The 22,714-nt window shown below is 48.7% G+C and overlaps 1 protein-coding gene across 2 annotated transcripts; it reads left to right on the top strand.

Annotated features, from left to right (window-relative positions):
• The first annotated feature begins 376 nt into the window (after window positions 1-376).
• Window positions 377-22,241, top strand: kank2 (KN motif and ankyrin repeat domains 2). 2 transcript variants are annotated; one of them, XM_072704712.1, is made up of 12 exons: window positions 377-576; window positions 11,444-11,525; window positions 11,659-13,089; window positions 13,305-13,529; window positions 14,564-14,669; window positions 14,877-15,398; window positions 15,581-15,668; window positions 15,809-16,028; window positions 16,883-17,025; window positions 17,134-17,334; window positions 17,419-17,517; window positions 19,042-22,241. In XM_072704712.1, exons 2-12 carry the CDS (start codon window positions 11,489-11,491, stop codon window positions 19,087-19,089), a joined length of 3,120 nt encoding a protein of 1,039 aa, XP_072560813.1. In that variant the 5' UTR covers window positions 377-576; window positions 11,444-11,488; the 3' UTR covers window positions 19,090-22,241. The 2 variants fall into 2 exon arrangements, with proteins under 2 accessions (XP_072560813.1, XP_072560814.1); XM_072704713.1 differs by lacking the exon at window positions 377-576 and adding an exon at window positions 8,671-8,838.
• The last annotated feature ends 473 nt before the right edge of the window (window positions 22,242-22,714 follow it).

Below are 22,714 nucleotides of genomic sequence, written 5' to 3'. Positions count from 1 at the left end.
ATTGCGTTTTATAGCCATGAAAGTAACAAACCCCATTGTTACTCATCTTATATTTTCCATGCAGTTAAAATGACAAAACACATTTATTTCTCACATCTATATAAATTCGGTGTTGCATTCACACAGCCCTGGGTTTAAATTATGTTATAAATAAATGTGCCCTAAACTAAAAGCATTTTGTCTACCTGGGAATCAGTGAACTGTATAAATATAGTACAGCCCGCAAGTTGTTATTTCTGTAAATCTGGTTTCCTGCTTATTATTTGCAACGTGCGGCTTTTGCTTTAACAGTCCTTCCGCAACGGTGCGGTTTTTCAGTTTGTATTTGTAACGCCGGGCGTCGTCCGGCCGAGAGGCGCCTGGTCATCCGTGCTGTATTAGTGCGAGTGGAGCAAAGGGTGCCCCGGTCCTGCGCTTGGCTGTTGCCTCTTTAAGAGAGAGAGTGTGTATGTGTGTGTAGCGGCTATGGGTGGGGGTGGGTGGATTTTTGCATTGGTCTGCTGCGGTGTTTTTGTGTCGCTGTCAGTGCGTTTAGCAGCTGGGCTTCGGACATTAGACGGGACTGCGAGGGGAGAGGTAAGAAAAAAATCCGCTACCCGGTTTTCCTATTTCATTCACGTCGGTACTATAACAAGAAGAAAAATAATTATGAATAGAAATTTATTTTAACCATGGAAGCCACCCCCTATTGAATCCCCCCTTGATAATGGCTTCTAGGTTTGAGATGCGGTCCCCTCGTTTGATTTTTGTCTGGCTTAATAGAAACGGTGCGTCTCATACACTTATTTCAAGCCTGTGTTTATGTTTTTTTGCGCGATTTTCGTCGTCCGTGAAACTTCGGCGTCCCTGATTCAAGGACGCAACCCATCGGTGAGGATCCAGGCGCGCAGAGCATCCCTCGATAACGCCCGGTGGATCGGGTCGCTTTTAAAAGCCGAGGAAGCCGTCCAGACGTTTTCCGTGCCCTCGCCATTTCGGGACGGGAGCGCTTCCACCGACGATGCTGCGTGTTTACATTGCCTGCAAAGTAACACGCGTTTAAACCCGTGCTGTCAAGCAAGCAACTTATTGTTATTGTTACTTAGGCGAAATGAGACAGATCTCTTTATATACCCATGTGGGTAGCTACCGAAGCCACGAAAGTATGTAGTACTGGGATCTTTTTTTAAGCGCTTCGAAATCATGGTTTTATAACAAAAAAAATCTAGGTGTGGCAGCTGAAAGTGGCATTCTGGAATTAATGATAATTTCTTTATTTACTTATTGAGAAATAACGTGCTTGCTGGGAGCCTAGGGAGAGGGTGGGTCCGTTTTTTCCGAGTTTCATGACTTCCAGATGTGCACTATTAAAACACCGCTGCTTCTCTCAACTATGCAAAAAAAAATGCACGAGAAGTATTTAGGCTAATGATAAGCGCGTTCGCCTTTTCTTTATGCCCGTGTTCCGGTTAGATGAAAACTAACAGATGCGCCTTTCGGACACGATCCAGAGGCAAATAAATGGCTAAGGCCGTGGGTCTTTTTTCCTGAAATGATTTTTCCACTTTGGGCATATATGGGAAATGGAGCTACGAAGTTAATGGCTGCTGCCCGACGTTGTCCGTTTGGCGTCCGAGACCGGTCGTATTTGGAAAGTATTTGGTTCCATTCTGGTCACTGTTTCACACAGTTAACGAAAGTTACACCGCTTCTTTAGAGAGAGGGAAAGAGAGAGAGAGAGCAGTCTCACATAAATGACTTCATTGTTCCGTTATTTTTTCATACTTAGTTTTGTAAGACAGGCCTACTTTTATTCATATATATACACACATACACATATTTTTTATGAAGTTAACTAAATAGCCAGCGTGATTGTAGCATCCTACTCAGAAGATTGTTCTTTATGTAAATGTTAATAATGATACCTGAGAAAAGTTTTTTATTGTGATAACTCAAACATGGCATCTTGAAGTTTAGTAGCTCATGCGATTAACATTAAACGCAGTGAATGATTGATTGGCTTCCAGTGTCGACGCTCTTGTGAAGTTTTGTTTATTACCATCCCAGCGGGGGGGATGGGATGCGTCTCTAACAGAGTCACATTCCCGTTTAATGTGTTTGGAAAGAGGGGGTCGCACCTTTGGAACCTGGAGGAATCCGAAGCTATAAACCCAATTTATCTAACGAGTTGCACGCTGGGCATTGAAATTGCTCTGCAAGAGTAACTGGATTAAAATGCTAACTGTATGCAGGCGCATCCTTAGGATTTGGAAACGTTTTTATTCTCCTTCAGGACGGCACGCTTTGCTTATGCTGTCATCTGCCGTGCTGAGTTCAGCGTTTTTCTTGGTTTTTTTTTTTGCACTATCGCATGGAGGCTTTTCTCCGCGGCTCCGCGAGGCTTAGCGCGTGTGGCTGACGTCACCCGAGACTTAGCAGAGTGATGTCATTGAAGCCGCGCGTGTACCCCGCGCAGGTGAGCCTCTGCTTTGTTCTCGCGGAGAGGTATGGAGACCCTCCCCAATAAGGGCGGCGGAGCCACAAAAATACCGGTGGAGGTTGGGTAGAGTTAGGCATGCCGTCAAACCCGCCAGGGAAATCGGAGTGGGGTATGGGGGCGTTTTTGGGAAGCCCTTATCGGCGCATTAAACTGAGCGCGCGCTCCTCGCCTTCCCCATCGCTTCATTTTTGATTATTTTTTATTAAACAGTCCCTGTATAATATTCTTGTATTTGTCCACATTTAAACGATCACATGCGACATCGTGTCGCTTCCCTTGTTTTGTTTAACGGTCACCCTTCAGGGCTTAGTGGTTTTTGCGGTGACAGAAATTGCCCTTTTACAATCCCCGAAACCAGACCATTTACTTATAGGTTTTAATAAATACTTTAATGATGTTTAAGACTTTATTTGCACTCGCCATCGATTGATTTAATATGTTTATCATAGTAATGAAGCCCTTGTTGATTTGTTTCGGTTTATGAGTACATGTGGTATGCGCCTGTAGATACGGCGTGGATTAGTTATTTTTTAAAGAAGCACTTAACTACAAAGTCTCCAACAACTTCCTGTGTTTGCCCGTGTTTCTTTCCTGTGTATAGATGAGACACCGTGGGTTGGTTAAGCATCTGTAGTGTTCATCTAGCCTTCGGACCGCTGATATGGCATAATATAAATATTTAAGCAAGTTGCGGACTTCGGTGATGCTTAATACCGTGTCATGCCTGTACAGATAAGGCAGTCAAGGGTCTTTTGTTTGGATGGCATTGAGCACTCACTGCAGAGGAGGACATGCAAATCTGTGGCCAGTTCACAGAAAGTGCTCTGTTCATGCAGGCATGTGAACCCAACCGCTTTGTCTCTCTTGTTTGAGAGGCTCCAGTTTTTCCCCGTTTTAATTGCTAACAACACTTTCAGTTAGCTTCATTCATTCGACCTTCTCAAAAAATGACTGCTGAAGCTTCTAAATGATTTTTTTTAGTAATCGAGGTGAATTTTGGTGTTCGGCTCCTCGTGTGGGGGGGAATGGCCTATGTGAGGCCTGCTCAGGATGGGACCTCTAATCCCTGCATGATATCATGTTATACAAAACATTTGTCCAGCTGTTATGCACTGGAGTCATTCAGGGGAAAATGTGCCTGCAGGATCTGCTACTACAACTGTTTCCCCATACTGACCACAGTTTCATATTGACTGTTTCTCGCTACTGACCGATTCTCATATAAACTATTTCTCAGTTCCGATCACTGTTTCTCGTCGCCCATACTGAGCCCCGTCTCACTTCAGCACTGTCTGGTCGATGTGTTCTTTCTCATAGTGTTGAGGGCCGGATGACTGTTCTCTGCTGCTGACGGACTCTGAGTTCACTTGCCCTCTGCGGTTGTTTGTTCCTGCCCGGTCACGGAGCACCTATACCTCTCAGAATCTTCCTGACTCAATCCCTTTTTGTTTTTGAAGTCACATGCCGCTCTCGTTTAACTTTAGCTCTGTGTCTTTCCTTGGAATCTATCCCTGCCTGATCTCCTGCTGCTTCTTCTCAAAGTTCTGCTCCAGTTTCACCCATAAACTAACTCTGCTCCCCTTAGGCTCAGCTCCTTCGCCTCCTGTTACGCACTGTAACTTTTAAAACTTTCTTCTTTTCATGGTGATTCACGTAACTTCAACCCATTTTCTCGAAGGTTTGGGGTGGGGGTAGAGGGGGGTGGTGTCAGCCCGCTCGGCCAGCATAGCCCGTGGCTTTGTTTATTTTGCTCCTCCTTAAAGAGTAGAGAGGGACAGGCGGCGCCTCCCTGGGAGGCACAGTCAGGGAGGCACAGTCAGGGAGTCCACGGCGTTGGAAGTTGATGCCAAAAGTTGTCATTTTTTCGTCCTTCCCGGCAAGGCTGCGTAATGTAAAATGCAGCTCCAGTCGTCTGCCCGAGAGAATCTTTCTTCAACACTTAAAATAGGGGTCCTACAGGCAAGTGCTACGGACAGACCGTCCATAGCTGACATTGGCATTTCACAGTAGTCCAGCTCGAAAGAAATAATGGACATTTTTAAAAGTGGTTTAAGAATTTGTGTGGAAGTCTACATGCGGGGGGATGGAGGACAGGTCTGGCTTTTGTACCATTGAGTGATGTATGTGTGAGTTACTTTAGCTTTGCAAATGGGCACCGTTGTGACATGTAAGCTACTTTGGATGAAGCATCTGTTAAATGACTAAAAACTTAAAAAAAAAAATTTAAAAACCCAGCTAGGAATTAGGGTCACGGCTAATCTGTTTGCTGTAAGGTCATGTGTGCCGGCGGACTGCAGAATATTTAGGTAGGTAGTCCTGTGCAGAGCAAACCTCGGTGGCACTATGGGGACGGTGACAGGTGGAGCAGTCCCTGTATTGGTGTCTGAGTTTGTCCCACCCTCGAGGAGGGCAGGCTACGCCACTAACATGGAGAGCATACCAACTAAATGTAACTTTCCACTCCCCTCAAAAACTTTGTTGCATGTCCAGCCTTCAGAAAAAGCATCTTAAATATTTGAACACTTCGCAGGAGGATGCCAGAGCGGTGGTCTGGCTCGTTGACAGATTATCTTGGCTGCGTATAATTTGACCGCTATACTCAAACGCATCTAACTCACGAGTGCCGTGGACCGTCCCGGCTTGTAATGCACCGCCTGCTTCCCGTCCCAGTGAGCGCTGGCCTGGTATTCCACCGTCGTCTCAGCCACGGTGGCGTGGCGATGGCAAGCTAAAAATGCCAGGGAGTGCTGGTGCTCAGTACGAAGCAGGGCGAGCCTCCCGCCTGTGACTCACAAGCACAGTTTATATCCCCGATTATAAATAGTGTCTCGGAAAACTTTTCATCTAGACGTCCACATTCCCACGCTTTTCCGATTTCTTGAAGACGCGCTCCGCTGTTGGGCAGGAGGTTGTTAATGTCATTAAGTGCCATTCCTCTGAACACCTTACTACCCCCAGCCCCCCCCAGTTTTGGAACTTTATAATTATGACTGAGTGTAACTCTTAGGACATTTTTCTGGCGCCGAAGGGATGCTAGAAAGTTCTCTGCCAAGTTCTCAATGAGTCTCTGGTGAGAGAAATTCCCCATTCGGCACAGTCCTGTGTGTGTGTGTGTTGTTTTTGTAGAGGTGAAGTGTCCCCTCTAAAGCGATGTGTTTGAAGGGTGCAGGTTGATGCTTTCATCATGGAACAATTTTTCTCTGGGACTGTTTCTCCATCCCACTCTCTCCACACCCCCCCCCCCCTTCTTCTAAGGGAGGAAGTGGCTGGGTTGTTTCTGGATCCACTGGGAGCTCAGAGACGGAGCTCCCTTTCCTGTAACCCCTCCCTGCCCGCCGCATGGCTCGGTGACCGCCCCCCCGCCCCCAGCCTGGAGTCGGCTTCACAATGAGGCGTGAGCTATTGAAAGGCTGCGATGTTTGGGTGTAGTTGCGTTTTGAGAATAGTGCTAGTATGTGCCAACAAACTGCAAAATGGCCATGACCTCTTATTAGACTACAATTTCATCCTATTGGAAATAATCTACATCCACATTCACGGCTCATATTGGCAGTGGATAGATGGCCACACCCATTCACATTTCTTTGGCAAATATCACTAATAGATGTCCATACCGTTTCACATTTCTTTGGCAGATATCAATAATACATTACCACATCCCTCCTCATTTCATATCCACATCACAAATAGACTAATAGATAGAACAATAGATGGCCACACCCCTTCACATTTCATTGGCACATATCACTAATAGATGGCCACACCCCTTCACATTTCATTGGCACATATCAGTGCTGTTAGGGAGTGATTATTGTGAACTGTGACTTTCCTGGGTGAAGCTTTACATGCATTCTCACGCCATTTCTCGGCATCAGTGACACGGCGTGTCAAGCATTCTCACCCGTGCCTAGATGCGTGGTGTTAAAGGCCTTGAAATAATGTAAGCCCTGAAAAGCAAGCCGGACTGATTCATTTTCAGAGATATCTGGCGAAAACTGCGAACTACATGAGTCAGAGCATGAGCTCAGCTGGAAGAAAATGCAGCCTTCTGTGCCTTGGGCGCCGAAACATCTGCGAACATCTCAAGGTGCACCTATGGCCAGTGTTGCTTAATGCAAGTCACTTCAGTCATTCTGGATCTTTCCTTTCGGTGGCTGTGATAGCTCTCGCTTGTACCACATGCTTCAGCACTCTGTGGTACTAAATTCTGCGTACGTTTTGGCTTCCGTAGCTAACAAGTAGTGCATTGTGTTAACAACAACCAGGTCGTGGGTTCAAATCCTAGGATTGCTGTAATCCTTCCCTCTATTGTAAGTTGTTTTGGATAAAAGTGTCATGTAGATGAGTAAATGTAAATTTGCTAGTGCTATCAGTTGCGAAGGTTCTCTCGACAGCCACTTCCTGTACCAGTGGATTCGTAAAAGCATTTCCTGTAGCCAGCCCAAGGGATATTGTTTATTTCTTAATCTTAACCTGAGCCGATCAGCATGTTAAAAACTCGCCGGCACTAACATACCGAGCAGCGGAATAGGTCAGCAGATTTTGTAACGCGCCGACATCCTTCCACTGCGCACTCCGGCCCACCCCCCCTCATAACCCGGCCTGCTTTTCCAGTCAACACCCTGATTCCTGTGGCTTTTTACTCAAACCATTGTTCCCTTAAAAAAAGCCCCTGCGTCCATTTCTGGACCTGACGGTACCACCTGTGCTGTCCAGCTGTCATAATATGCAATCGGGAGAGATCCTGACGAGCGGAACCACACAGACGGGAAGGTGCAAACACACACGGACAGACACAGACATGTGAGTGCACACGCACACACACACACGCACACTCACACGAGTTCACCAAGCAAACAAGTTCTCTATATTTCAGGAAACTGATGTTATCTCAAAAGCATTCATATAATTAGTATTAAATATAATTAACATTTTTGTTTTTTGAATGAAGGAGGGTGCTTAACTACTTGTGATGGGAAATATTTGAAACACGTATACCCTGGTGTTCCTGATGCACACACACCCCTCTGGCTTTTACCAAAACACACAATGTCTGGTTGTACCATGGTAAACCAGCAGAGAGATATGGTGCCTCTGAGTTTAACAGGAGAGTGCATGTCTGGGTGGGGTAGAGTGGGGGGGGGATTTATCCCAGGGATGATCCCAAGTTCAGAATCATTTTTCACATATTCTGTGTTAATGTTAATGGGCCGGAGGTCAGGGGTTTGTTCTGCTGAGGTGGGGAGGCTGGGAATTGGCTCCCTTTGGCCGTCGTGGAATGCAAGCAGAGGAGGTGGGCTGGGGGAGCACCGGCGAGACCCGGGTCAGTGCATTCCTTCAGCCGGATAGCCGAGATTAGCCAGGCCGGGGAGAGGGGAGCGACTCCACAGAGCCCCCTCCCTGCCACCCACACAGTGACCCCCCCCCCCCACTACCACCACCAACGCCTGTCTCATGAAACTGGGGGTCTCTGTTCACTGTCAGCCCAATGCCGCCCCACTGCAGCAGAGAGATGGAGCGAGGGAGTGCTTACAAAGGATGAGATGGAGGAGGAGGCCAGGCAGGAGAGCCGACGTGGACAAAGGGGAGTGTGTTCACCAGGGAGAGCGGAGAAGTGAGATGGAGTGATGGAGACATAGTGCGAGAGATAGAGTGATGTGGAAGGAGTGAGAGATGGAGGGATGTGAAGAGAGCAAAAGAGATGACGCAGAGAGGTGGAGTGGTGTGGAGAAAGTGTGCAGGCCCTGGTGAGGGCAGCCCCCGTCCCCACAAAGGGCCGGGACTTTGTCACACTCTGTGGGCGTGATGCAGGCTCTAATTATATCCCATCGCCTGTCCCAAGTCGTCCTCGTCACCCCCGGCCCTGAGAGACGCATGTGCTTCTGGCTAAAAGTGCCCCAGCCACATTTGTGCGGACCATGCATTTGGGATGGGAACGCATACGTATTTGGGTACGTGCAGGGATGCAGGGCAGAGTGACCCTCTTCTGTGTGAAAGAGAGAGGAAGAGAGCGAGCCTCATACAGCTTAGCCGATTGGCTGCTAAGGGCTCATAAAATACCGAGATAATTCAGTCAGTGTTTCCGAGCCCCCCCCCCCCCCCCCCCCAAAACAGGCAGGAGCTGGAACAGGCAAACCTCAGTCTTACTAGGGTCATGAGATTGGAGGGGGGAGGGCCGGGAGAGGAAGGGGGCATAAACACCAGGGGGGCTCTGCTCCAAACCCACGACGGGGCGAGAGGCAGGGGGGCACAGATGAAGAACAGAACAGCCATGAACCAGCCAGCGCAGGAGAAGACAAATGGAGGGAAGCAGCAGGCAGACTCTCAGCTTTCACCGCGCATTCTGGACAAGACACACGGTAGAGAACCTCAGAGCTGTCCTGGCCGTGTCTGACCACTGCTGGGGGTCACAGGAGGGAGCAGATGCTCACAGGAGGGAGCAGATGCTCACAGGAGGGAGCAGATGCTCACAGGAGGTCAGCCACACCATTATAACATCTCAGCAGGAATCATGAGTCTGATTGGGTCCCTCCCTCACTTTCCAAAAGCAAGCGACCCAAAAAGAGCAAGCAACGTGTTTGGGATCTGACCCATGCGGCTGGTACACTGGGGTCTCATGGAAAATTCCGGAAGCGGGACACGGGTTAACACACGTGGTTTTCTAAAAATCAAAAACTAAAAATACAAAAACTCTTGTATTTTGCTTGTTTGGTCATGGTTATGCTTATGGTTAGGGTTAGGGTTAGGGTTAGGGTTAGGGTTAGGACTGGGTGGGGGTTACGGTTGTCAGTTAGCATTAGCATTTTTCCCATTGAAATGAATGAGCAATCCCCACAAAGATATGATTCCAGGTCTGTGTATGTGTGTGTATTTAGCCTGGCGATTTGGTTTGGCTGGCGATGGGCGTGTCAGGCGGGACGTTACGGGATTACGGTGTCCCTGAGCTTCGGACATTCCTCTGGTTCACAGTGATTTTTATGAAAGTTAAGGAAGAGTTTGAAACGTAACGGATGGGCGGTTTGCTCTGAATTCGGCGTCCGGGGGGAGTTTGTGCTGTAATGACAGAACATCCGAGTCATTTACATGAGTGGAAGTAAAGTAATTTGGAGCACATTGGAAAAGTCTGGTCTGTTTATGTGTGTCTGTAATGTGTGTGCGTTTTTGTGGCCTATGCATGTGATCATGCATATATTACGTTGCAAGGATCAAATGTCCCCACAAACGGTCCCCACCTGTTGTTTTGATGTTGTGGGGACCGTTTTTTCAGTCCCCACAAGGGGAAAATCATGTTAATAAAAATCAGTGAATGGAATCAAAAAACTAAAACTGCCAAAAGCCTTGTATTTTGTTTGGCTACTTGTGGCTGGTGTAAGTGCTGGTAAGGGTTAAGGTTGTCCTTGTTTGGCATTAGGGTCATTCCCACAGAAATGAATGGAGAGTCCCCACAAAGATATAAAAACAACGTATGTTTGTGTGTGCGTGCATCTGGCCTGTTCATGTGTGTTTGCGAATGTGTTTGTACTGTATATGTGTCTGTGTGTGTGTCTGGGGGTGTCTGTCTGTGTGTGCCAACATGCAAGCAGCTGCAGTGGTCAGCTGACTCCTCCCTTGCAGCGTAATAGCCCCATAATGACCCATAATCGGCCACCGCATCCGGAATTTAGCAAACGATCAGCCGAGTCTGTCGGGGATCTTTACGCAATTTTAAAAATAGCCTGCATCCTGATGGCGGATATACACACGTGTCTTCTTTTGATTATGTTTACCATGGGAGTGAAGCCATCCTTTTTAAAAAAATAAATAAATGAATGAATTATAAAATGCAGCTCATGGCCCATGTATGACATGTTTGTATCCTTTAGCTCTGCAGTCCTGAGATTTACACGTGGGTGTCTGCTATTCAGAGTGTCGTTAAACCTGGGAAATGGATACATCGTGTGGTGTGGACCTGGGGGAGATAGTTACTCTGTTAAGTGTTGATGAGGGGGAATGGTTATGATATGTGTAATTGATCCAGGGAGCAGGTCACACATTATTTTGTTGATGCTGGTATCCTGGGAGACTGTTACACTGGACAGTGTTGATGCTGGTATCCTAGGACACTCGCTTGTGCTGTGTTGACCCTGGAAAGCAGATGTCCTGTAATCAAAGGCTGACTGATGTTTTTGGGATGTATCTGTGCGTGTGAGTGTGCGCGCCTTTGTGCAAGGCTTTAGTCAGATGAAACCTCCTGACCATCATCTGATGAAGAGCGATTGAGAGAGCGAGAGAGAGAGAGAATTTTTTTTTAAAGTGTGTAGCTCTGCATGAAGTAGCTTCCAGAGGCTTCAGAAATGATTCCAAATAAGGTGGTGAATTACAGCCTTGAGCAACATCTCTGGGATCTGCTGGCAGAAACACACGCCATGACGAAGAGAGACCCAGTGGCATGAAGCAACCTGCAGCATTACTGGGGGGGGGGGGGGGACCTGCCAGGATATGTGATACTGGACCTCCAAGCCAAGCAACACCAACACAGCCATGTACAACAGCGGCCCTAAAGACAGTAGCATGACATTGGGGTGATCTGGAGTAGTATATGCTCATGAATCCAGTGGTTACACTGTATCCTCGTTTGTGGTTAATCCAGCAAAATCTGTGCGAGTCCTGCTTTGACTTTGGAAAGCACCAGAATGCACAGGAATGCTGGAATGGCGAGAGACAGGAACGCGGCGAGCATGCGGTGGCGCACAATGCAAATCCGGCCAAGAGGAGGAAGCATCTTTCGCCCCGTACTCACTCTGAATCCCATGTTTGTATATTTGCCTTGGGTTATACTGCCCCCTATAGGTCACTGCCTGTATGCTCACCAGGGCTCTCTGCACCAGTTTTCTTGCCTTAGGGGAGTAACGTTTTAGACGTGTGTGTGATGCCCGTGTTCCTGCAGGGTGTTTACATCTGACGATCCACTCTCGCCCCCTACAGGTGCAATTCTACAGGTGAGGGTGTGTTGGAGGCCCCAGATCAGACATGACCCAGGTTCTCCAAATGGACTCCAGCTTCCCAGGTACTCAGCCAGGCCAGGCTGCTTTTGTGTATTTTGTTTGTGTATTTACATGAATCCGAGCTACAGACTTTAACATGGTTACTCCATCAAACTCCTGGTTTTAACTTGATGCACCCCTCCCCCCCCCACTCAGGGAAGGCCCCCCCCCAGCCTCCCCCCACCCTGCATGGTAAGGAGCAGGAGCCCTACTCGGTGGAGACGCCCTACGGCTACCGGCTAGACCTGGATTTCCTCAAGTACGTCAACGACATCGAGAAGGGCAACACCCTCAAGCGGCTGCCTGTTCAGCGCCGGCCCCGTTTCGGCTCACTGCCGCGGGGCTATGGCTACACGGGCTCCTGGTGGACCTCCACAGAGTCGCTCTGCTCCAACGCCAGCGCCGACAGCCGCCACTCCTCCTTCTCCTACTGTGCCCCCGGCTACCACGCTCCGCCCAGAACGTCGGCGGGTGGCACGGCATTCAACTTCAGCGCGGCGCGCGTGGAGAAGACCCTGCTGGATGCTCGGCGTCGCCTGGAGGAGGAGCGGGAGGGCCAGCGGCTGGCAGGCTTGGGAAGCATGCATGGCAGCGTGGCGGGCTCCACCAGCTCCCTGGCCAGCACCCGCAGCTTCAGCCGCGGCACTGCCAGCGGAACCTACACCCCACTGGGCTCGGGGCTGTCCACGCCCATCTCACCGAGCCCCGCCCACCTACAGCACGTGCGCGAGCAGATGGCAGCAGCGCTGCGCAAGATCCGCGAGCTGGAGGAGCAGGTGAAGACCATCCCTGTTCTGCAGGTGAAGATCTCTGTGCTGCAGGAGGAGAAGCGGCAACTCAGTGTGCAGCTCAAAAGCCACAAATTCCTGGGTCACAGCCTGGGCTTCAGCAAGGGCCGGCCACGGGGCGAGCTCTACATTGACATCCCTGAGGAGGAGGCGGTGACCTCAGCGGCATCGGGCGCCCTCTCCCCCACCACACCTGATGGCTCCCGTCAGGACTCCGGCTGTGAGATCGAGGACACGGTGCTAGTGGGCGGCGGCCGGCCTGGGAGCCACAGGGAGGTGCGCTCCGTGGGCGTGGGCCCTGAGCGTGAGCGGGGGGCCCGGCACGTGGGCGTGGGGGTCCGGGAGGAGGACCTGGGGCTGCCTTTGGGAGCCGAGGCCCTGAAGGGGCAGGTGGAGCAGCTGGAAGGGCAGCTTCGCAGGGCCCTGCTGGAGCTGCAGGCAGCACAGCAGCAGGCAGAGGCTCCCCGGGGGCAGCCGGAGGGCCCGGTACATCCCCCCCGTGCAGAGCACCCTGTCAGGGCCACCAGCCTGGGCTGGCAGGGTGGCGGGCCAGTGATGGCCGTCACGGGCCAGGACCTACAGACAGTGGTCAGTTTCTCCCAGCAGCCCTTGCAGCGGGAGCAGAGGACGGTGGGAATCCAGGTGTACACCCTGGAGAAGCCCACAGTGGTGGGAGTGGGCACACTGTTGCGGGCACAGGGATGCGACTCCCATTCTCCAGCTGGGAGAATAGAGACCTCCTCCGCAGTGCGACCCAACCCCGCACTGGAGGGGCAGCACAGACACGGAGAGATTGAAGGTATTGGGGCTGCGTTTATAGTCTAAAAGCAGGACTGTGTCAGTAATGGAGACTGTAAGACACATACTGAGTGTGTGAGTCTGTATCACAAACCTGACTGTGATTTTCCGTTAAAAAATGGTTCGTAGGTATAAACCTCACATCTTAATCTTTTCGTTTCTGTTGCTTTAAAGCATCCCGAATTGAATTTACTTCCCTTCTCTCTCTTTCTCTAGAACCTTCCCCAGAGCTCCCTATAGCCGTCAGCTCCAGGCAGGTGCGAGAGGTCCTTCAGAAGAGCGAGGTGTCCAGCTCCGTGCCCGTGCCCAGCCCTGCCGTTGCCATGGAGACCACCTGCAACCCGCCACTATCTCAGAGGTTGCGGGAAGGGGAGGGGACATCACAGCACCAGCAGATGGGCGCAGGAGCAGCACAGGCGCAGGAAGACACGTTGACACCAGGTGACTTTGAACGTGAACGTGAAAGTGAAAGTGAAATGAGGGGAAATGTCATAGGACTAATGACCCTAACTCATCAAATTTTAACTGCAGTTTAACATTGTGAGATGACTTAAAATCCTAAATGCATAACTTGCATCAATGACATACAGAACTGCTAACTGATTAGCAACTAGACGTACCAAGAAAACAGCATTGTCCACTGTTCGTGTAAATCTAATCACTGGGGAATTTAGGTGTGGGCGACATGGGCAACTGGCCAGGGTCGCGTCTTCTTGGGGGCAGCACAAGAGCGTCCGCACAAAAAAAATGGTGACACTTTACTCGAGGGGACACAAATACTTAGTAACTCAGTAGTAACTCAGTTGCTACTGAAGTAGGCCCACAAATCATGAACAAATATAGTCGCTACTTAAGATGAAAGATGTGTCATAATTCATTAAGGATGAACAAACATGAGTCTGTAACTAATAATTTATTATGAACTAATAGACATGTAATAGCATAATAGTACATTAATTGTATCTCTTCATGTAAAGTGTTACCAAATAAAATGGTGGTATTTGTGCAGTTTTCTATCACACATTTGCACATCACATCAGTATCATGCCACCGTGTGCACCCTGTCTGCACGCTGATTCTAGTTTGTGAGCTAGGCAGGCCACCACTCCAGATTTACGAGATGGGGAGGGGGGTTAGGGCTGGGCTGACTGCAGGTCGCCTCACTGGAAGCAAAGGATAGGGGGGGCAGGGGAATCTGTCAAATAGCCCCCCCCCCTACCTTTATACAGTATTAAATGGTTAAATCAGTTTTTAATTTTATTAAATTGTTCCAAATGTCTTAATAAAAATGAGAGTTAGTGCGGAATGCTTTTCTTTCTTGCTGGGGCGGGGGGGGGGGGAGTGTAAATACAATTTTTGTTGCCGGGGGGCAGTCAGGGAGCTGAAGGGAGGGCTTGCAGAGGCGCCATACAAGCTAGAAGCACCGCTGATTTTTATAATATGTTGGTTGTTGTTTCTGATCATTCTGTTTTTAGCCTCGCCCCAGTCCAGCCTGAGGTCCATTATGAAGCGTAAGGCAGAGGGGGAACCCGGATCTCCATCCACCAAGAAGAACCTCCAGTTTATCGGGGTCAATGGAGGGTGAGTGGCGGAGTGGCATGGGGGTTAGAACATAAGAACATAAGAACTATACAAAGGAGAGGAGGCCATTCGGCCCATCGAGCTCGCTTGGGGAGAACTTAACTAATAGCTCAGAGTTGTTGGTTGTGGACTGATGCATCGTTTCAGTCAGTTCTAACTCACTTGCTGTGGCCTGATGGGAAGATTTACGCAATCTTTGTCTGGCAGGTATGAGTCTACCTCCTCAGAAGAGAGCAGCAGCGAAAGCTCGGAGGACGAGAGCGACGCCAGTGAATATCACGAAGCCATCGAGAGACTCCCCGAAACGAAAGCTGAACCTTCAGAAGAAGGAGTATCGGGGAAGGAGAACCTTCCTGACCACGTGCCTGAAACGGAGACGCCCGCTGAGGCGGACGGGACCAGCCAATCGCCAGCCTGCGGAGCCGCCGAGGCGCACGGCAGCACCCATTCACCAGCCTTAACACCTACAGAGGTGGACAGTACCGACCAATCACCAGCTACAGTCTCCACTGCTTTGCACGTCACAGAGCCCTCCCCCCAGCAGAGTGCCAACCAATCACCGCCCGTGGCTTCCGACCCTCAGGAGAGCAGTAGCCAAACACCAGGCAATGCCAATGGACCTCAGCAGGCGACAAGCCAATCAGAAATGCAGGTGATGTGCGTCCCTCAGCAGAGCAGCCAGGCAGCGGATGACACCAACACAAACCCCTCGGTCACACAGGAAACCAGGTATTCCGAAGTACAGGCAGATTTTGATGCAGCTAAAAATATCTTTAGTCCAGATTTATCTGAATCTTTTCTATAACTATTCACAGTCAAAACACAGATGTAAGACTTTCAGACAGTAAAGAGAGAGTAAAGGCAGGAAAAATGGAATAATGACACTTCCCTGTTGTGTATCTCTCCTCCAGGCTGGAGTTGAGTGACAGTTTGATGACAGCTCTCCTGACCGTGCAGAGAGCCCTGGGCGAACCGAACGGCTTCAGCCAGCAGGAGGCAGTATGCTCCCCCCGGCGTCCTGCCAGCGAGCAAAAAGAGGCAGCCTTTTTTACACATATTAGATGTTTATTAAAGGAAAAAAACACCTTAGTGAGAATATGCGTCACTGCTCTACCCACCCACCCCCCCCCCCCCTGCAGAGAGCCGCCTACACCACGGTGCTGCAGGAGTGGCTGCGCGTCTCCTGCCACAAGACGGCCAGCGCCACCATGGTCAGGGCCCACATGGAGGCCTTCACTGCAATCTCGCCGCAGCTGCTGGAGTTTGTCATCAACATGGCCGACGGCAACGGCAACACGGCCCTGCACTACACCGTGTCGCACTCCAACTTCCCCGTGGTCAGACTGCTGCTCGACACTGGTGTGTGCTCACACCCGCGTGTTATGACGTGTACGTGTGTGTTTGCATGTGTGCTGTGTGTGTGCTGAGAGTGTGAGTATTATTGCGTGTGCTGTGTTTGTTCTGTATGAGTATTATAGCGTGTGCTGTGTTTGCTCTGTGTGTATTATAGCATGTGCTGTGTATGTGCTGTGTTTGTGCTGTATATGTATTATAGCTTGTGCTGTGTTTGTGCTGTATATGTATTATAGCATGTGCTGTGTATGTGCTGTGTTTGTGCTGTATATGTATTATAGCTTGTGCTGTGTTTGTGCTGTATATGTATTATAGCATGTGCTGTGTATGTGCTGTGTTTGTGCTGTATATGTATTATAGCTTGTGCTGTGTTTGTGCTGTATATGTATTATAGCATGTGCTGTGTATGTGCTGTGTTTGTGCTGTATATGTATTATAGCATGTGCTGTGTTTGTGCTGTATATGTATTATAGCTTGTGCTGTGTTTGTGCTGTATATGTATTATAGCATGTGCTGTGTATGTGCTGTGTTTGTGCTGTATATGTATTATAGCTTGTGCTGTGTTTGTGCTGTATATGTATTATACTGTAGCATGTGCTGTGTATCTGCTGTGTTTGTGCTGTATATGTATTATAGCTTGTGCTGTGTTTGTGCTGTATATGTATTATAGGTTGTGCTGTGTATGTGCTGTGTTTGTGCTGTATATGTATTATAGCTTGTGCTGTGTATGTGCTGTGTTTGTGCTGTATATGTATTATAGCTTGTGCTGTGTGCATGTGTTACATCATGTTCTGACCACGGTCAGTAGCTCCCACCCTCCCGCCTCCACATCTGTGTCTGTCTCTGTTCCGGCCACACAGGTTTGTGTAACGCCGACAAGCAGAACAAGGCTGGCTACACGGCCATCATGCTGACTGCCCTGGCCGCATTCCACTCTGACAGCGACCTTCAGACCGTCCTGCAGCTGCTGCGCACTGGCGACGTCAACGCCAAGGCCAGCCAGGTGCGCCCCCTGCTGTCCACTGCCGGATCTGCGCCCATGTCCCATGCAGTGTTGCTGTGATGTGTCTCCCGGTGGTTCTTGGTTGCTGGAGCTGTGCTCTATCCATAGGCGGGGCAGACGGCCCTGATGCTCGCCGTCAGTCATGGCCGCGGGGACATGGTGAGGGCACTGCTGTCCTGTGGCGCGCAGGTGAACATCCGCGACGAAGACGGCTCTACCGCGCTCATGTGCGCCTGTGAGCACGGCCACGTCGACATTGTCCGCCAGCTGCTCGCTGTGCCAGGCTGTGACGCCACGATCGCCGACAATGTGAGCACCGCCTCCCTCCGGCCCCACTGCCCCCCCCCCCCCCTCAGCCCGTGTCGGGTCTTACTGCTTTTGACTTTCTTATAGGACGGCAGCACTGCCCTATCCATCGCCCTGGAGGCCAGTCAGAATGACATTGCTGTGCTGCTGTACGCTCATCTCAACTTTGCCAAGCCACCATCCCCTGTGAGTGTAACTGTCCATAGCTCCGCCTCCCCTATTAGTGTAACTGTCCATAGCTCGGCCTCCTCTGTGAGTGTAACTGTCCATAGCTCCGCCCCCCCATTAGTGTAACTGTCCATAGCTCGGCCTCCTCTGTGAGTGTAACTGTCCATAGCTCCGCCCCCCCATTAGTGTAACTGTCCATAGCTCGGCCTCCTCTGTGAGTGTAACTGTCCATAGCTCCGCCCCCCCTATTAGTGTAACTGTCCATAGCTCGGTCTCCTCTGTGAGTGTAACTGTCCATAGCTCCGCCTCCCCTATTAGTGTAACTGTCCATAGCTCGGCCTCCTCTGTGAGTGTAACTGTCCATAGCTCCGCCTCCCCTATTAGTGTAACTGTCCATAGCTCGGCCTCCTCTGTGAGTGTAACTGTCCATAGCTCCGCCTCCCCTATTAGTGTAACTGTCCATAGCTCGGCCTCCTCTGTGAGTGTAACTGTCCATAGCTCTGCCCCCCCTATTAGTGTAACTGTCCATAGCTCGGCCTCCTCTGTGAGTGTAACTGTCCATAGCTCTGCCCCCCCTATTAGTGTAACTGTCCATAGCTCGGTCTCCTCTGTGAGTGTAACTGTCCATAGCTCCGCCTCCCCTATTAGTGTAACTGTCCATAGCTCGGTCTCCTCTGTGAGTGTAACTGTCCATAGCTCCGCCTCCCCTATTAGTGTAACTGTCCATAGCTCGGTCTCCTCTGTGAGTGTAACTGTCCATAGCTCCGCCTCCCCTATTAGTGTAACTGTCCATAGCTTGGCCTCCTCTGTGAGTGTAACTGTCCATAGCTCCGCCTCCCCTATTAGTGTAACTGTCCATAGCTTGGCCTCCTCTGTGAGTGTAACTGTCCATAGCTCCGCCTCCCCTATTAGTGTAACTGTCCATAGCTTGGCCTCCTCTGTGAGTGTAACTGTCCATAGCTCCGCCCCCCCTATTAGTGTAACTGTCCATAGCTCTGCCTCCCCTGAGTGTAACTGTCCATAGCTCCGCCCCCCCTATTAGTGTAACTGTCCATAGCTCGGTCTCCTCTGTGAGTGTAACTGTCCATAGCTCCGCCTCCCCTATTAGTGTAACTGTCCATAGCTCGGCCTCCCCTGAGTGTAACTGTCCATAGCTCCGCCTCCCCATTAGTGTAACTGTCCATAGCTCGGCCTCCTCTGTGAGTGTAACTGTCCATAGCTCTGCCCCCCCTATTAGTGTAACTGTCCATAGCTCGGTCTCCTCTGTGAGTGTAACTGTCCATAGCTCCGCCTCCCCTATTAGTGTAACTGTCCATAGCTCCTCCCTTTCTGTGAGTGTAACTGTCCATAGCTGTTCCGGTTAGTGTAACTATCTATAGCTCTATCTCAACTGTGAGTGCAACTGTCAATAGTTTGGCCTCCCCTGTGAGTGTAAATGTCCATTGTTCTTCCCAAGTGAGTGTAACTGTCCATAGCTCCTTCCCTCCTGTGAGTGAAACTAATGCAGAATTTCTTTGTGTTGCTATCTTGTGTTTGTTCCAGGTTTCACCGAAGGCGTCTCATTTTGGATCTTCTCCAGAAACAAAGTAACTGTAATGCAGAGAGCGGCCAGCCTTCCTGAAGGCCTTCAGCCATAAACACACAACTGTAGTTTCCACCTGTGTGTGTGCGTGCGTGTGGGCTTGTGTGTGTAAGTGTGCATATGTAAGCATACTGTACTCATGTATCTCGCACATACTGATCCGTGCACAAGTGCATGCACATGGAGATTTTATGCACGCGTGCTGATGTATGCATGTGTCTGTGAGTGTGTATGCACCCCAACACAGTGTCACAGCACGGTTAGGTGGGATGACGCACACTGCACGGGGAGGCAGTACGACAGGTGTTGATGAACCCCAAAGTTTCTTAGGTATTAGGACGTGTTTCATGTAGCCACATTAGAACGCTGTCACCCGTAATGCAGCACGAGTGATCACATGACGTTAACGCAGATTCGCAGTATCTGTCAGCCTGCGATGGCACTCTCACACACAGCCCTCTCCAGCAGAACCAAGTTCACCCGGGGCCTTTGTCTTCGGAGGACCAGGCCTCTGTGTGTCCGCAGGAAATGATGCGAGCTGTTTGCCAAACCGTGAGGCCCTGATTGTTTCCTGGCCATGCTTCGGAAGTCTTATTCCGATCACATTTCCCCAGCTGAATTATAGTTTTAGTTTTCACCATCGATACATGTCCCCTTCCTTAAATAGTGTCTGAAAGCATGACTGGCCAGCTATCCACGTGCTTCTGAGATTCTTAAAGCATCACACTTGCTTTATAGGGGCTGTTGCCTTGCCAATCACCAAACAGAAAGGATCCTTGGTAACCCCAGTAGGTGCCTCTTATATGCGCTGCCTGCAGAACTGATCCTGGTGCACCAAGAACGCTTTCTCTCTCTCAGCCTTTCTGAGGACCTCTGTCTCTCTGAGAGAGGTCCCAGGCATCACTCTGAGACGATGAGGACTGTTACCAACATAATTAGCACTGTAATTAACCTAAGTCGCCTTGTACACAGATAGTGTCTCACTCTGACAGGGCACTTTGTAACGGGTTAATCTTTTAAGTTCCTGGGGCATCTTCTAAACATGTAACATCTTTTTTGTATTGTAACTGTCCCATTTTCCCATAGAGAACTGGACTTAAAGAACATGGCATTAGGTCACAGTATTCAGCCCAGTGCATGCTGGGTAATGCTCATGGCTTCCCCCTGTCGCGTCTTGACACCGCGAACACACCCAGGCACCCTCTGTGATCTCAGGAAGCAGGCTATCTTTGTGATCCCGTGCAATTGCTGAGACTGATGAAGGCCGCAAAGTTGTGATTAAGCTGAAAGGCATGACAATATGTGGCGTGACCTAACACTCTTTAAAGCACTGTTGTGTAACTGTTTTGGATATATATCGTGGGAACTGTGGAGGGAATATTGATGATCTGCTTAAATTTTGTCTGGAGCATCTGGTGGAAAAGGAGAACTCGGAGATGTGGGATGATTCAGGGGAGGGCTATAATTTGAGAGGCTGGGTTGGCCTGTGTTAGGTATAAAGGAAGGTTTCAGAGTGGGGCTACAGTTTGTTAGTGGAATGTGGCAAACTGAAGCTGATGACAGAGTAAAATCTGGAGTGGCTTATGATGTGGGTAGCGGAGCTGGGGTCACGCTTGATATGCTGCTGTGGCTTGTGTTTATTTTGGCCGCCCACCAATAACATGAGAGCATACCAGCAACCGGCATCATGGGATGGCCAGTGTTCACCAGCAACCAATAACGTAGCAGAATATAGTAGCATTGGCCAAATGAAGCTTCATGGACCATTTTCTGTATTTTTGACCCCACTAGATAGAGCACTTGGTTTGATATGAGGCACGAATTGATTCTTTTTTTGAATAGAGAGCACCATCTAGTGGTGTTAGAAAATACAGCAGCTGGTTCATGAAGCTTCCTCTGGCCATCATTAGTATATAGTGGCCAAAATTAACCAATAGCACAGCAGCATATAGTGGCCAGTGTTCGCCAGCAACCAATAGTAGAGCAGCAATCATTGGCGACCAGAATTTTTCACCCCCAAAAAAAGTGTTCAAGTGACACCCATTTAGCCGCCTTTAAAATCTACTGGTTTCCCTTCCGCACTGTATTTCAGGGAAAAATGCAGTGGATGTTTTCAAGTTTCTGGAGCCATGTGACTGCACATGGCTCTGCCTTCAGCAATGACGGGATCCGCTGCTTAGCCTGTGTTCTTAAACGGACGCAAGAAACATAACAAACCACTAACAACTTTTTTTATAACACTCTGCATTTGTTCATATAGCATACATGATATTCAGGTAGATTTTTTTAAATGAAATGATACTAGTTAATGTTGTGGCTTTTCTACATAATATAACTTTCTTAAAAAAAAAATCTGTTCTCATGGGGAGGAAGGGGGGGCACTTTAAATGTAGTTGTGAGAACTTGTATTCACTCGTTCACCATAAACTGCTGCCGCGCAGCATTAAGTACAAATTTAGATTCATCACCAGTCAATCCCAGTACATCACCAGAACATCAGCAACAGCGCAGAGTCTTAGAGACTGATCGCAGCATTTGCATTTTATGAAACACGGTGCTTATGTGATGTATCACACTCGTCTCCAAAACAAGAATTATGGCGCACACGCCGTGTGTGTGTGATTACTTACAAACTCCTGCTAATTAATTCGAGGCTGTCGACATTCCCCCTGTATGATCTACGTTATTCTCTGCCTGAATGAATCAAAGTCGTACGCGTCCCGTACAACTACCAGCAAGACTAAAGCAAAAATCGGGCCATTGCCCCAGAAGCGTATTATATTAGCTTATTACCGAAGTATATTAAGCATAATTTTCCTGAAGTTACAAGTTAATGATTTTTTAAATGAACAATATTAAATGTTCATGCGAAGCGTACAAAGCAATACGGAATATTACCTGTTTTGAAAAAGAAAAGGATAATGAGTGTGAAAAATCCCGCCTTGTACGTTTCCCAAACGCCTTTCCTATCAATGAACTTAAGAGATTAATTGCGTTTTATAATCTTTTGTATTTGTTTTATTTAACTTTATATATCTATATTTGTAACATCTGTACACAACCACATATATCAAGCATTATGTAAAGATGCTCATTTTATAAATTGTATTTGTGCTTACTGGTGTCTTTTAAAAAGAAATAAACTTTGCCCTTCATTTCATTGTGTATGTTTTTCTGAAACTGAAATGTTTCAAAAAGAAAATGGATGTTGTCCCTTAGCCATGAGACACACTGAGTCCAAAATATAAGTACTCCAAATCCTTTTAAAGTGAATTGAATATTAATGAACCGGATTTGTGCTCCAAGAGTGGACGTCACTTTCCATATAAATATGGGTTGGAGGCTTGTTTGAAAAACTTCCCACGTGTATTTTAGAACTAAGTGTTTCATAAATAAAAAAGAAACTGCCGTTTGGAACATTGCCCCATTTTGAAAACTGGTGGTTTGTATTTGGATTAAAATATTGCATCAGTCTCTAATGACAGTAAGTCAATTTGAAGCACCTGGGTATTTTAGATTAAATATATTTATGCAATTGTACCGTTCGCCACAAATATAAATATTTAGACTAGATGTAGGTCTGTTGGGAATGGTTTGTTTACAGACAGGCTTAAAAATACCTTAGGACATTTG

Source organism: Paramormyrops kingsleyae, chromosome 22 (genome assembly GCF_048594095.1).
Source record: "Paramormyrops kingsleyae isolate MSU_618 chromosome 22, PKINGS_0.4, whole genome shotgun sequence".
NCBI classification, from domain to species: Eukaryota; Metazoa; Chordata; class Actinopteri; order Osteoglossiformes; family Mormyridae; genus Paramormyrops; species Paramormyrops kingsleyae.
Note: the sequence above shows the minus strand (reverse complement) of the source record. Positions and strands in the feature narration are given on the sequence as shown.

What these genes read in the sequence shown, in the direction of transcription:
- kank2 (XM_072704712.1), top strand. Translation starts at nt 11,489, where the DNA reads ATGACCCAGGTTCTCCAAATGGACTCCAGCTTCCCAG. An exon ending in GGAAGACACGTTGACACCAG is followed by an intron (nt 13,530 to 14,563) that starts GTGACTTTGAAC and finishes TTCTGTTTTTAG; the next exon opens with CCTCGCCCCAGTCCAGCCTG. An exon ending in TTTATCGGGGTCAATGGAGG is followed by an intron (nt 14,670 to 14,876) that starts GTGAGTGGCGGA and finishes TTTGTCTGGCAG; the next exon opens with GTATGAGTCTACCTCCTCAG.